The sequence below is a fragment of the Xiphophorus hellerii genome, chromosome 24 (assembly GCF_003331165.1).
Source record: "Xiphophorus hellerii strain 12219 chromosome 24, Xiphophorus_hellerii-4.1, whole genome shotgun sequence".
Lineage (NCBI taxonomy): Eukaryota > Metazoa > Chordata > Actinopteri > Cyprinodontiformes > Poeciliidae > Xiphophorus > Xiphophorus hellerii.
The window spans coordinates 4,582,805-4,597,323 of NC_045695.1; the positions used below are offsets into that span (position 1 = coordinate 4,582,805).

General features: G+C 44.3%; 1 protein-coding gene across 8 annotated transcripts in view; it reads right to left on the bottom strand.

Annotated features, from left to right (window-relative positions):
* Positions 1-1,165: 1,165 nt before the first annotated feature.
* Positions 1,166-14,519, bottom strand: part of LOC116716087 (nck-associated protein 5-like) — a 155,506-nt gene continuing 142,152 nt past the window's right edge. For 5 of the 8 annotated variants that reach the window (XM_032556871.1, XM_032556870.1, XM_032556872.1 and 2 more), the window contains 5 exons: positions 11,845-12,117; positions 11,237-11,328; positions 10,999-11,092; positions 10,792-10,904; positions 1,166-3,796 (listed from right to left, as the gene is read on the bottom strand). In XM_032556871.1, coding sequence (XP_032412762.1) covers positions 3,521-3,796; positions 10,792-10,904; positions 10,999-11,092; positions 11,237-11,328; positions 11,845-12,117 — 848 coding nt within the window. In that variant the 3' untranslated portion in view covers positions 1,166-3,520. Of the gene's footprint in view, positions 3,797-10,791; positions 10,935-10,998; positions 11,093-11,236; positions 11,329-11,844; positions 12,118-14,519 lie in introns of all 8 variants that reach the window. The other 3 variants (XR_004338384.1, XR_004338386.1, XR_004338385.1) reach the window with 3 other exon arrangements.

Consider the following 14,519-nt stretch of genomic DNA (forward strand, 5'->3'; position numbering starts at 1 on the left):
TTACTGATTTTCTTTCACAGTGTTAAATAGAAACATCATCACTAGGGAACAAAACTGAGCACAATCTGACTTTTCATGTGAATAAAAATCATATTCAATTAAAAAAAAAAAAAAAAAAATCCGAAAGGGACATTAAATCACACGACTCGTATCATCCAGGTGTCTTCAAAGGGTCATTGGTGATGGCAATGCTGTGCGTCTACAGTAGCAGTCAGTGTTGCAGTGAGTCTAAAGAGGCCTCTGACTGAAGACTGTTAATGAATATCAATGTCATGACGTTCCGATGACATCATCAGCTGCTAGCTAGTTAGCTAGCTCTGCTAATCCACCTCCTTTGCTTTTGCTGCTTCTCTTTAAATATCTGTCTGGAGATGCTTTGAACGTCCTCCTCTCTTCAGCTCAGGTATTACTTGAAGGTTTGCGGCGCTAATCAGCTGGTTAAAAACAACGAAAAGAAACCTTGTTGCCATGGTTACACATAACAGCTGTGCGAAAGTAGAAAACTAAGAGCAGAAAGAGAGAACCTCCATGTCACTTTGCTGCTGTTGCACCTGAACGTCCGACACTCTTCTTCCTAATTATCCAAACGTAAAGATTAAGCCTAAAAATATTAGGAACTAAAAAAAAAAAAAAAGAAAAAGAACAAATCAGAGCAAACATGAGTAAAGTTTGGATTGTGATCAAAAAGCGTTGTGAGCAAACATAATTACCCTGAACAGCAAGCGATCCCGCAGAGGTTAATAACTTTTTTTTAATCTATCTAATTAACCTCTCCCGCGAAAGCCGCCTGTCGTCTAAACTGCATTTCCACCTCGTTATTTCAGCGCTTTTTCTTCCCTCGTCCCCTAAAATAATAGAAACATCATCGACTCAGCACAAATTAACCTCCATTTTCAGCATAATGAGCCCCCCCTCCCGCTCGGTGATCAATGGCAGCGCCGAGCCGGACCCAGCCAGGCGTGAGTGAGCTGGCTGCGTCCGGCCCTGCGCCTGTAATCACCCATCAGGGGACAGGGCGGCGTTGAACCGTCGCCAACAGACTGCGACGCCGTGATTATTACCCCACCCTCTACCTCCCACCGGGGTGGGGTGGTGGTGGTGGTGGTGGGGGCAACAACACTTAAACCTACAATTTTCACGTCAATAAACAGCCGGCGGCTCCGTCTGAAATAGGAAATAATTTCTCATATTTATTTAGGAAATAGTTACATAAAATATAGCCTTAAAGTCTAGAGTAACAGACAAAAATTGCACACAGCAATAATAATAATATTAATAATAATAATAATTACCGAAGTAACACTGCTGGTAACCAGTTCTCTTTACAAAGAAACATGTGAGGAAAAAGGTGAAGCATGACAGTCACACTACAAAACCTGGGTATAAATATTGGACAGCTAGAAAAATACACAACCCTCCCCTTCACACTCTCTTCTTACAATAATTACAGTTCCATAGAAATTTTTTTTTTTTTTCCCAAACTCTGTTGATTACTAGCACCAGCTTGTCAGATTCCAGACAACAATTTGGCATAGTTACACCTAAAGTGTTTTTTTTTTTTTTTGCATTTATTGATTCAAAATAAAAGATCAGAAACGATCCGCGCCGTTTTCAAACAGCACGACTGGAAAAGTTAGTCGAACGATCGGCAAAAATGTACAGCTTTTCTTTACAAAACGCTTTAGTCACATATCAATCAGCAATGCCCCTTCTGATATTAACTCATAGTGATTTTATGTACAACATAATATACAGACACGAGGAGAAACTGAGGACAGTAGAAAGGTTTGCAGTGATGCTACATGGGAGAGAGACCGGTTCTGAAACCTGAACTCATCGAGACGACCAAACGTTTCTCATATGGGAGGAAAGACGCTTTAATTTACAATCTTTGTGAGTCCAGAAAGTTCCCTGAGTTACCGACAGCAAAAGAGATCAAACAGTCGGAGGACTGATGTACCGAAAACTAAACTCACATCAGGAAGTATTCAAACCCATGTCAGAGTAGAGATCTCTTGCCTTCAACGCTTAGGACAAATGGGTCCTCTGGATGTGTGGTGAATGAAACAAAGACCCAACCAGGATCTAACCAAAACCCAATGAAGATCTAACAAAGACCCAACCAGGATCTAACCAAAACCCAATGAAGATCTAACAAAGACCCAACCAGGATCTAACCAAAACCCAATGAAGATCTAACAAAGACCCAACCAGGATCTAACCAAAACCCAATGAAGATCTAACAAAGACCCAACCATGTCACCAAGACATAAGTCAGACCCAACCGAGATCTAACCAAGTAGTCTCTTTACCCAAACCTGGTTTATGAAAAGAGATTGCACCTCCTTAAAACTGGATGGAGTAGAACACATGTTGGACAATATCCAGAAGACTGGCAAATGAGAACCTTGTCCTTATGACCAATTGTTGGAACTCAACAAAGGCAGTTATAGAGAGATCTTCCTCAACACAGAAGTATAAACCATAAATCTGGGTGTAAATAAAGTTTATGTCAGTCAGGACAATTTGGTAACATGTTTCTCTACTAATCAAGGTTCTGGATTGGGTTGAGTCTGTCTTAACGGATCTTCTAAGTGCTTTGGTTGTATGGAAAATCTAACGGGTCACTTTGTGGGTGAGGCTGCTAAAGTCTTTTGGAAAAGTAATAGAGATTTAGTCAAGAGGTTCAGACCCAAAGCAAGGTTTGGCTCTATCCAGCCAGCAGTGAAGGACGGTGCCATTAGCGCCTCACCGCGGTTTCACTGATACGTTTCTTCACTGCAGAAACCGTTTTGCGATTCTCCAAAACTGGAAATCTCAAAGGTTTCAGTCTCTGACTCTTAGTTTCTAAGATTCCTAAAAATCTCCAAACCACAACGAAAGGGATTGACCTACAACAGCGCCCTGACCCCTACTTTCTAACCTCTGTTTTGGTGTCTTGTGAAAATCAAAGACTAGTAGTCTTTATCCTCTGACTCACAAAACAACCAATAATCAGTTGAGAGAATTTTTTTTTTATAAATTATAAGTTTAATATTATCATGAAAATATCCTTAACTACCAAAATATTCTGCCTGGCTAGACACTTTCGAATGCACTGCTTTGCTATGTAACGACAATTAATTTGTTTTTGACAATCGTCTTTAAATTTAGGCTAGTTGGACTAACTTTTCCTGGTGTTTTTTATCAGTCTGGTTGGACCTGTTGAGAGGTGGGCACTCCTCTCATACCAGGAGACATCCTCACCACACATGATGGTCTGGAATCACATGAAGATCAAGAGATTTCTGAGGATGCTGAAATCATCCGTACCACTGGGTTCTAGAAACCTGAGACTGAAACTGAGTCAAGAGACAATAGTTCTCATTGTCTTGTAGCCACCAGGTATGGAAACCTAAAAACAGGTCTAATGGGCCGACTGTACCCTTCAACATCCAAATCATTGATCCACTGACACTAGAGTGAAAGGGTGTGGTGAAAGATCAATACAGGGCCACACATCCAGCGGTGCAGCAGCTCCTCAGACGCCATTGGAGGCCTGGCTGGTGCAGGATGAGAAGCTGTCATACAGTGAGTCGCTGAGGGAGTGGTCCAGCCCCGGCCTGCTGCCAAAGCCAGACGACGGTAGAGGCTCACTGCCGTTGCAGCTGCTGCCGCCTGCGTCGCCGTCAGCTCTCAGGTTGGGGTCCGGAGCGCCGCCGCCGCAGTGGTTCAGCTTGTTCAGGGACTCCAGGGAGATGTGGAGAGAGGCCGGACGGCTCGGCCCGACGGGCAGCTTCTCCGCTGACAGCTCCTTCTGCAGGAGAACAAAGAGCAGGCATGGAGCAAACACGCTGCACACATCCTGAAATAACGTACACCAAGCGCCGACTTCACTCCTCCTCTCGACCAGCAAAGCAATCAGAGAGATTGGAACTGAGCTCCAGGAGCTGATGAACATCTTGGGTGTCGGCCTCCCAGCTCTCCCAGTTACCCACGTTGGCTTTTATTGTTAAATGTCGTCCGTCCAACAGATTAGACAGAAACTGGCGCTCCACTTCAATTAGCAGCAGCAGTCTTATCTGGAGGCCATTAGTGATTAGATGAGCGAGTGTCAGTGTGTTTTACTGTCAGGGCGATCCGTCCCTTCTTAATGCGGACCGCTGCTTTCTCCACTGCGAGTGCTTATAGGCACCTTGGTAGCGATTAGACTCAGCAGCTACAGAGGAAGAGCCTGCATGTCGACAGAGGTGGAACAAAACAACACATAAACCCTGAAAACAGCTGTCCTAATGCGTCTCAAATGGCTCTTTAACAAGCTAGCCCTCAGCCTCGCCTCTCTAGAGACGAGCTAAACAACATCCAGAGAGGAGCGGCTCGTTTCCTCCAGCCGGGGAGACGACAGCTGCCGTCCAAGCAGCTACTCCAGCAGAGAGGGCGAGCTGCAGGCGACAAGACGAGCCGCCAGGGAAGGCGCTGCCTTGGACCACTTAGCATTTAGCTGCAGGGTGGAGAGACGTCAAGGCACCAAGTCGGCTGCTTCAGTAATAAGGCTCACCGAGCCGGGAGAGCGATTCAACGTTTCTGGTGTTTTTAATGGACGCTGGAGGTGTTTTCTTCAGTCTGAATTCAAAACAAAAGGATTTAATGTGCACCTTCCACCTTCCTGTCTCATCAAAAAAACAACCCCTTAAGAGACGATTTCGAACCTTTTCCACCTTACACGAGACATCTAAGCTGTACAGAACATACCGATCACAAGGCCAGAAACCAGAAGAAGGCCGACGTCGGTCCAGACAATGGCGTCACGGTCCGACAGGTTCTGGAGAACCTCGGAGAGGTAGAGTTGCCAAATGAGTTAGATGGACTCCAGAGAGCGAGTCAGCAGGTCGAACAGGTCGCTGAAGCTTTTCTCTGTGGGTTTTGACATTGTTCCCAAATATAGTGGTTGTCCTGGTTGTCACTTGAAAATATCTCAAATTATTTGTAACATTTTAACACTTCAGACACCAAATATGCCTTAATTTTAACAGTGGAAAACATCTTAGCGCTTAGCACAGAAGCTAACATCTTCATTATCTTCTCTCCTGAGGGTTCAGCCAGTCAGAGAGAAGGGAAATAAATTATTCTCAGTGATTGGTTGCTTTGTAAATACTACGCAGCAAATTCAAAAGTGTTAAATGTTTTGGTGTTAGTAGACTTTATGCAAAAGCAGAGTTAATTTGACTCTAATAGAGTCACATTCTGCTTATGTAACTCTGGTATTAGTAGTTAAAATCCAGTGTTAAAACAAAGTGTTTTCTTATCAAATCTAGAGGTGTTAAAATGGAATCAGTGACTCTTTGACTTCTTAACTCCTACAGCGGCTGTAACACTAAAGGAGTTCATTCACTGACTCCGTCCCAGAATCACAGGTTCCCACCGAGAGCGAAGCGACAGAATTTACTTTCCACATGCCACTGTTGTTGTTCACTGCGCTTGGTGAGTAATTTTTTTTCTGAGATGGCTTATCACTATTATTTTGAGTAGCGATCAAGCTGTATGACAGACGTCACGTTAGCATATTTAGCTTAGCATGCCGAATGTTTGCGGAGTACAAGTGTTGGAAGAAGAAAAAAAAAATCGAGCCGGTGAACATTCAGTCAAATTCTTGGCTAACGAACAAGATCCGTAATAATCTGGAGTATGTTTTTTTTCATGATGTTGAACTTTTACATGAATATTGGTCCGATTTATCAACCTTTCTGATCATTTACTCCATCATATTACATGAACGGCTTGCTTTACTTTCTCCACCTTGTACTTTGAACAATCTCATGCGTATTGTATTGAAGAAAACCGTTGCCTCTTTATTAAATGTTTATTTTCCATAGAATTTTTAAAAGTTCAAAACAATAACATACCTATTGAATATTAACTATAAATAACTCTTATGGTGAGAGTTAATATTAAGATTTAACACTGAATTAGTGTTAGTAAGTGTTAATTAACTCCAGCAGATTTGATATTTGACACATAATTGGAGTTAAGGTACCAACTCCTTAAACGAACCAACTGGTTCGTTTAACCAAGAGTTAAACGAACACTTTCTGTTGTGGACCCATGTAGACGCTTTCAAAGTGTTGAAATCAAATCTGACAGAGTTCATTTGGACCTGCTGGATTTGCTGTGTAGCCAATAGTGTATCGAATGGCTTTGAATCTAGGCATTTCAGATACCTAGATTCTGGAATACTATTAGGAATATTTAAGAAACAAATACACAACTGCTGACCTGTGAATAATGTGGCGTTCGCTGTATTTCATAACAGAAAAGCTTGGGATTGTAACAGTTTTGTTTGACTGAATCACAAAAAGAAGTTTAAAACATTTTCTTTGGCTCTTGCTCCGACTGACCCGTCTTTGTTAGGTTTTTGCCAAGATTCCCAGTAAAAAGGCAGATGTATTCATAGTAATAATAATCAGAGGTTGAATCCCTTTTTTGTTTGTTTTATTCATATTCTTCCATTTTTTTTTTTTTGGGGTTGTCAGACTGAAGAAGCCGGTTGCTGCCGGGCGTTGGAAACTTTCCAGAAAGTGAAATATGATCATCAAACGAGGCACGGTGCCATTTTGAAATGTTACATTAAGACATTTATTTTATTCTAACTTGTACCAAGAAGTGGCAGGAGCAAAACTTTAAGCATTAAAATGGAATAAATTCGCAGCTCCGAAAGTGTTTTGCAGGTGGTTCAGAAAACTCCTTTTAGCGACAACAGAGAAGGTTTCTCCACGCCTAACGTTAAGCGTTTTTTTTTTTTTTTTAAAAAGGAGGAAACTTAAACGTTATTAAGTCGTATTGATTGTTTGGGGAGAGAAGAGGTGGGTTTAAACTGCAGGTTTTTGTAGGTGTGGAGTTTAAATTACAGGCAGTTCAGCTCCCACACATCACGCCTCGCAGGACTTCTGCTTTTCCACATTTCAGCCGAGGGGGGAGAAAGGAGCCGGCGATGCGATGGGATCGATTCGTTCTAAAATAACTCTTTAAGCTCTCTGGGTGAACAGCGAGAGGAAGAGAAGTGTTTGTGCGATCTCTAATTGGATTTGATTCCACAGGAAGGTAATTTAGCAGCTGATTGAAGCCTCTAAACGCGGAGCTGTGAAGCAGCCGCAGCTGCAGGTAACAACCCGGCTGGAGCCAGGTGAACACACACACACACACACACACACACCACCAATCGGTTCTGCATCACATGTCAGTAATGGGATCTCTTAACTTGAAGTTCAGTGACAAAAGCTCAGCGAGAGGCTTTTATTGTAACCCGAGGAACACATTTCCTCCCTTTAGAGCGCCGGTATTTTCTGCTTCAGAGGTCCGATCCTCCGGTTCTGCCGGGCCTGGATGCTCGTCACTCGCCCCACACGTCAGCAGAACAGTCGCTTTCTTTAAGCGAAGCTCTTCAACACGCTCCTGTCTTCTCCAAGCAGTTACTCCGGCAATCATTTGCAACATCTCCGAAGCCAAATTCAAACAACTTTCACCCCCCCCACACAGTAAATTCCTCGTTCCTGCACGTTACCATGGTAATAAAGAGAACTGCAACCACATAGTGAAAAATACATCCTTTCTTAATAACGCCTGCTAACTTTAAATGCCAAAAAAAGCTAAAATTGAAAACCTTATATCATAACAGGGTCTTTTTTTTCTTGTATTAACTTACATATTCCATGCAAACAGGATATATACAAATTGGATCTCTGCGGTTTGTCAATGTGTAGTTTATTGTGCCAGCAGACTTAAAATATAGATTAAAATGCAGTTTTCAGTTAGCCAAAAACATAACCTATCATGTCTAAAGAGCAACATTTTAAACTAAGTGGTTTCTTATAATAAAACCTGCAGTAACCAAAGACTTTGACGCACGCAGACCATAATTCACAGACTTTTAAAAACTGACAACACCACACTGCTGCCAATAACACTTTCATCATAACGGGAAAGAGTCGGCTTGTATTTTCAGGTCAGAATTTAGTGAGAATTTTGAAAGGAAATGTCACACTTTTACTAAACCTGTTAAGTGTTCAGACTTGGCCAGCGAGGAACAAGGAATGAGAAAATCTGAAAAGCAGCCACAGCACTCATAACAGGATTGGTTCTCAGTTTATGGTGTGTTAAAATAAATGGTGGCAGCTAGCCGCTAACAGAAAGAAGCTAGTGGCTAAGCGATAGCGGCTAGCTACTAACCGCTAGCATAATATTTAATGGAAAAAAAAAAGTGTTTTCCTGTTATTTAGTTGGGAGGGCAGAGGAAATGGATTGTTCCATGTCAGATTTCAGGCCTTGCTTCCAGGTTTTCCTCTGGCGCTTTAAAGGTCTCACTCATCTTCTTGATTTATGCTAGCAGCTAGCCGCTATCAGCCGGCCACTATCATCAGTGTAAATCAAGAAGACGAGTGTGAGACCGTAAAAGCGCCAGAGGAAAAAAAAACTCGAAGCCATTCCTGAAATCTGACGTGGAACAATCCGTTTCCTCTGAACTTAAATACAAAAAAAACCTTTTTTACTAAATATCGTACCTTCTATGATGGAGCGTGGACAAATTTGACCTCCTGTTTAAGTTTCTGAATTAAGCGGAAAACTAAAAAAACAGGCATCCCTGCTGATTACAGGCCAGCGTGACTGAGCGGGACGTTATGGGCTTCCTGACAGCGACAGATGGCTTCTGAATATTTCTGCTGCTGGAATTTAGTACAAGTATAATTTCATTTACCCCGTGTCCCGGCTTCGGACTCCGTCCCGCCTGCTTGTCGACTGAAAATGTTGCTTTTCCTTTTCCCGGGTAATCAATTCTGGAGCTAACAAGCCACGGCGCTCCGAGGACGCCGTGCTTACCGAGACGGTGGAAGCTAGCTCAGGAATCTCCACAGCATCAGGAACGCTGGGCTTTTCTCCTGACGCTCCATCCGTCCCTGTCAGGCCCGAAACGTATGGATATCGGCAGACGAGTTGGAGACTTTGGTCGAGAAAAATTAAAGGGAAAGCCAAATCCGCTTAGAGCAGAAGTCAAGTAAGAAGGAAAACTAAAGAAGCAAAATAGAGAGAGGCAAAAGTGAAAGTGAGACAAGGGGAGACATGTGGGAGAAAGAGAGACTGCGAGGCCAGGAGGAGAAGGAGGCGGGGGCCGCCGTTAGCAGGGCTGTCAGGTGTTGTCAGGATGATGAATGGGAGGCCAGCGTGGGCTGTGAGGGCCCTGATGGGAGCCGCTGAGCTTTACATCACTCTCCTGAGTGTTTGTGAAAGGTTATTAAAGGCGCTTAAATCACAGCCGCTCCGACACAGCCGCCCAACTTCCCCCGGAACCGATTCACGCCGCCGTCTCCGGAGTCGGCGGCCCAGCAATGGGAGGCGGCCGCCGCAGGTAGGGAGGCGGGCGGGCGGCCGGGGTGAGGACGGGGCGACAGTGGGATGGATCGTCTTTTCCCAAAGAATAATGTAGGGTAAATGAGTTCAGCAGCAGTCATCCATCATCAGGCTTCATTCACAGTCTGGGAATTAGGCTAATGCCAGAAATGTCACCAGCTCCACACCGCTTCTAACAAAACTGTTATTGCAACGAGGGATTCCTTTACTCACTCCAAGAAAACTTCGAAGGCACCAGCTGAGCATAATAAGAGCAACCTGGCAGCTCACCACAGCTAATTAAAGCTCAGACTGGTGTGAGGACGCAGCAGCTCTCTGCATTTCTGTTGCTAACAGAGCTGAGCTAAACCAGTTAGCTCACACGTTAGCTAACAGAGCTAAGCTCAGATAAATCCATACTTCCACAAAGTAGCAGCTCAGAGCGGGATACTCTTTAATTAACTCCACAACTCGCTCTGTTATTTACCCTACTGTTAGCTTCTTTCAACTTCCTGTTAGATTGTTTTCGCTTCCTGTTAGCTGCTCTCGTCTTCCTGGTAGCTGTTCTTAGCTTTCTGTTAGCTTCTCTCAGCTTCCTGTTAGCTTTTTTTCGCTTCCTGTTAGCTGCTCTCAGCTTCCTGTTGGCTGCTCTCTTTTCATAGATAATACGCTTTCATAAAGCAAGCCAAAAATTTACAGAATATTACAGAAAAGATAAATATCTTTCAAAGTGAGAGAAGACAAACTTCTCATAAGAAGTGAGGATGGCAACGTTTTTCTCTCTGAACTGAAATTAATAAAAGTTAAATAAAAAACAACAGGCATGCAGAAGGAAACATAATGACTCCACAAGGTTAGCTGAAGCTGATTGCATGAAGAGTTTTAAGAATTGCATTTTTCTAAATATCCAGCTATTTGTCAGCAGTTAGACCTCAGACTCCCAGGAGTGAGCTGCTGAATATTAATGTTTCCTAACAGAACATACATCTGCTGAACATTTCTCAAATGAACACATAATGAGCTAGTGTTTTATTTCGTTTAATCCCTGGATCAGATTTCACTTGAAAAGGCGTTTGGAGGCCATAAATCCAGCTGCGTTCCCTCGGCTTCTCAAGCACAAACTGCTTTTCTATTGGGGTTGTGTTGAGTCGGAGCTTTTTTTCTGGCAGCGTATGGATTTTTGTGTCAGGTTTGGTGTCGGCGTGGGGGAGCCGAGCGTTGGAGGCCATTTCATGCTCCCTGCTCCTCGTTTGTCATTCAGCTGCGTTAAATACTGGTAGGCAAATACCGGCCGACACCCGCAGCCCAGGCGATCGAAAGCAATTAGGACAGCTGTTTGTTTTTTTTTCATGAGAATCAGCCAACAATTCCTGGAGCACAGAACCTTGGAGTGTAAACAAAGTGAAGGGTGTGGGGGCGTGGTTCTGTACTCACGCTGATCCGGTCCCGGGCCGACCCGTCCAGGGAGTCCAGCTGGGACAGCATCTCGTGCTGGTAGTAGTCCATGATGGACAGGGACGTCTTCAGGGTGTCCTCGCTCTGCTCCACTGTGAGGAGGGACAGGACAGGGTTAACCTCTAGATGGCGACACAGAGCGGAGGGGGTTAAGGTGGGGGGGGGGGGGGGGGGGGGGAATATTACCGGAGACGGTTCTCCTGGTTACCGTGGCGCCGGTTCTGTCCGGCTCTGTCTCCGTGTCACTCCCTGAGAATGTCCTCAGCATCTGGACTCCATCCTGGATATGACATCAAAAAAAGATTCCCACATCACCATGCTGCCACCACGGCGAATGCCACACAGACCACTGGTTTTAAAGCAGGTTTTTTTTTTTTTTTTATCCCAGCATGCTTTGCTCTAGATGCAGCAGAAACAGACTCACCGTTGAGTCCTGCTCTGCTGTCCTCTTCCTGTCCTGGTCGCTGCTGCTGCTGCGCTGGGCGAACAGACTCAGCCTCTTGGTCCGGATGGCGTCTGGAAGCAAACAGGTCCATCAGAAACGGACCAGCAAATACAATCTGGTCTAAAGACTTCATAAGAACACCATGAAGGGAATTTAAGACCCAAACCTACAAAGAAATGTACAAACTTTGTCCAGTCAACTGGCCAGAAAACTACACTTACCACAACAGACGCAAAAAAGCTAGCTAGCTAGCAGCGGTGTGTTAGCAGTGAGTCACGGAACGCAATGTAGATGTGTGAGGTGACTCAAACTTTTGCCTGACATGAAGTAAAGTACACTCAATATATAAGATTAAATAATCCTGGCAAAATTTAAGACCTGTGATCAACTGATTTAAGGCCAAAATACATTTTAATGATGAATTTAAGGCATTTTAAGTCTTCAATTTTAAATGCATGGATAGAGGACTCTCAGCTAGCAGGATTAACAGGTCTAATCTGGGTTCTGGGTGTACTCAGGGTTCTGTAATGTGGTTCTTGTCCAGAACATGTCTCATGTCTCTCCTGGCTGAAGGCTCAGAGACTGACCTGAGGTCGAGGGTTTGGGCAGATGGCTCTGGGTGTCCTGGCCTGTTCTGTCGCCAGGGTCAGACGTGGAGTGGGCCACGCTGCTGGTGGAGGGGTGCGGCTGCACTTTGGGGAGGGAAAGCACTTTGACATGGGGCTGCGAGGGGTCGGAGGTCACCCGGTCCGGGCTGGACTGGGACCTGGGGACGTGGCGGCCGGCGGCCCTGGAGACCGAGTCGGGGAGGGGGAAGGTGCCGATGCCGCTGTCCAGGGTGCGCATCTGGCAACCGGAGCCTAGAGGAACAGGGAGAGGAGTGTGACACAACAACAAGACGGGGGGCAACTCGGAGCTACATGCAGCGGAAAGGAGGGGGGGAGAACAGGGAGTCTGTGGCGGGCGAATCGGAGAGAGGGGCAGAGAACAGTACAGCATGAGTACAGTTTAGCTGGTTAGCCAAACTGGCTAATATCAGAGGGAGTACGTCTGACCGGTTGCTAATGCTAACCTTCATCCATTCAGTGATGAAGCTTCCAGTTCTGTTCGTACTACAATGAGGAGGAGTCTTTAACTTACAGTAGATGGTCCTCAAAATACTCCCGCCAATACCGAGGTCAAGGGTCACAGCTGCCCACGCTATAGCTAATACCAGCTAATACCTGAAACCTCCTATCAGAAACTGTTTTAACAGTTTAAACACCAGATATAGCTTAGTATGCTTTAATATGCACAGTGGAAACAGCCTTAGTGCTACCGCTAAAGCTAACGTCCAATGTCTTAGGGGGTTCAGCCAATCAGTGCTAAGCAAAATAATTGCCTCTCCTGGATTGGCTGCTTTGCCATTGCCAGCCAATAGCATGTCAGCTAGCATTGAGGCTAGGTTTTCCAGGTTCCCATGATGCATTATCTTTGGGATACTTTAGATATTTTAAAGTCACTTTCCAAAGAAAGACTGAGCCACCACCAGGGGGCGCCCTGTGCACTACGATTGACTCTTATATATGTCATTGGTTTGGTGGAGTTTTATGGTGACTGGCTGAAAAACTCCAGGCAAACCAACTTCCTGTTAGCGTGGACGCTCAACGCTCACTGCAGTTCTCTTTGTTAGACGTAGGGCTCAGTAGAGAGTCTCTATCCGTCAAGCAGTGGTGCTTTTTGAATCAATGACCCCCTGGAGCCCTCAACCAATTACAATGCAGGACGTTATCTGCTTCCTGGTCTTTCTGTGTCTATCTAGATGTCCAGGACGGTTCCTCCAGCTTGACATGATGTGGAGTTTAGCAGGAATGCTGCTCTGAATGCGCAGAGTTCAGCCAGCTAATGCAGCCATGAGCTGCAGAGTGAAACAGGGAGCCATAGATTACCCAGCTGGGTAATTGAATGCCAAGTCTGGCAGTTCAAAATGCCCTCTATATCCCAGCTATAACAAGGTCCACAGTAATTTCAGCCAGCGGCCAGAAACAACTGAACCTAATCTAGCTTTCATGAGCTCCCTATCACTTCAGCAGGCCGGCTGCAGGCTGCGGGCATCTGCACGCCGCGGCCCATCCTCATGTCACGCTTTAAAGCCCGAGTCCTCCGCTCACTTAGCCTCGCCGCTCCACACCTGGCAGGGTTTTGAAAGAGCCGGGCTTGTTTTATTGTCCCTTTATGAGAGAAAACCACCTGGAGCAAAAGTTCTTCTACACGATTACCGAGCGGCTCCGAAGCCAGCAAGTTCCGACCCCGGCACGGATTCACGAGGTGGCTGCAGCGCAAACCGTTTCCATGACTGATGTGTTTACCTGCCGTCGGTTAGAAGTGGCGCCGCGCGCAGCCGAGAAGCCACTTCTAGTTCAGACTGACTGGGAAAGGCTGAGCAGGTGGAAAGCGAAGACGCTAACCTGTTAGAGGACGGCAGCATGGCGGACAGGAGAACTGCCACAAAATGATTCTGCTACCAAAACAAACCGTAGGAAGGAAGATGGAGCAATGCCAAAAAAATGTTTTTTTTGTTACATAATAAACTAGAAACTTTGGGTTGAAAGGTTAAATAAACTCTTTTCCAATATAAATGAGCCACAGGAAGTAAAAACACCAGAGGAGACATTAGCATCATTAGCTGCTCCATCTGAGACACAACTGGAGCTGCAGCATTCAGTCATTCTGCAACCAAATCGGCTCCATCTTCTTTTTTTTTAACAATAACATCATCGTTGAATTTCTATGTATACTTTATGATTAAATAATCTATCCATTATTTATTAAACTATTTAAGCATTTCTTTACTTATCTTTTTGTTTCTTCAATCATTTTATATTACATAGTGATCCCTTTGTTAAAATAGTACTTATAAGATTTTTTTTAGTTATGTTTTCAATCACTTAATGATTATGTTTGTTTATTTAATCACTTTTTTTTTTATCAGGGCAATTATTCATCTATATTTATGCATCCTTTTGATTATATCTTTTATCATGCCTTTAATCATTTATGTATTTTATTTAATGTTATCTATATTATTTTATATTATTCTTTGAGCATATGTATGTATTTTTCCCCTCTTTAAACATTTTTATCCATGGATCTTTTTGTCATATTCATAGTCGTTATTGCAGTTTTGTCTGCTTAGTTTTTCCAAATAATAATGATGAGAATTGAGTTAATTTCCTGAGATGTTTGGATGTTATGTCAGCGTCTCGTTGCTTAAATAAAACGA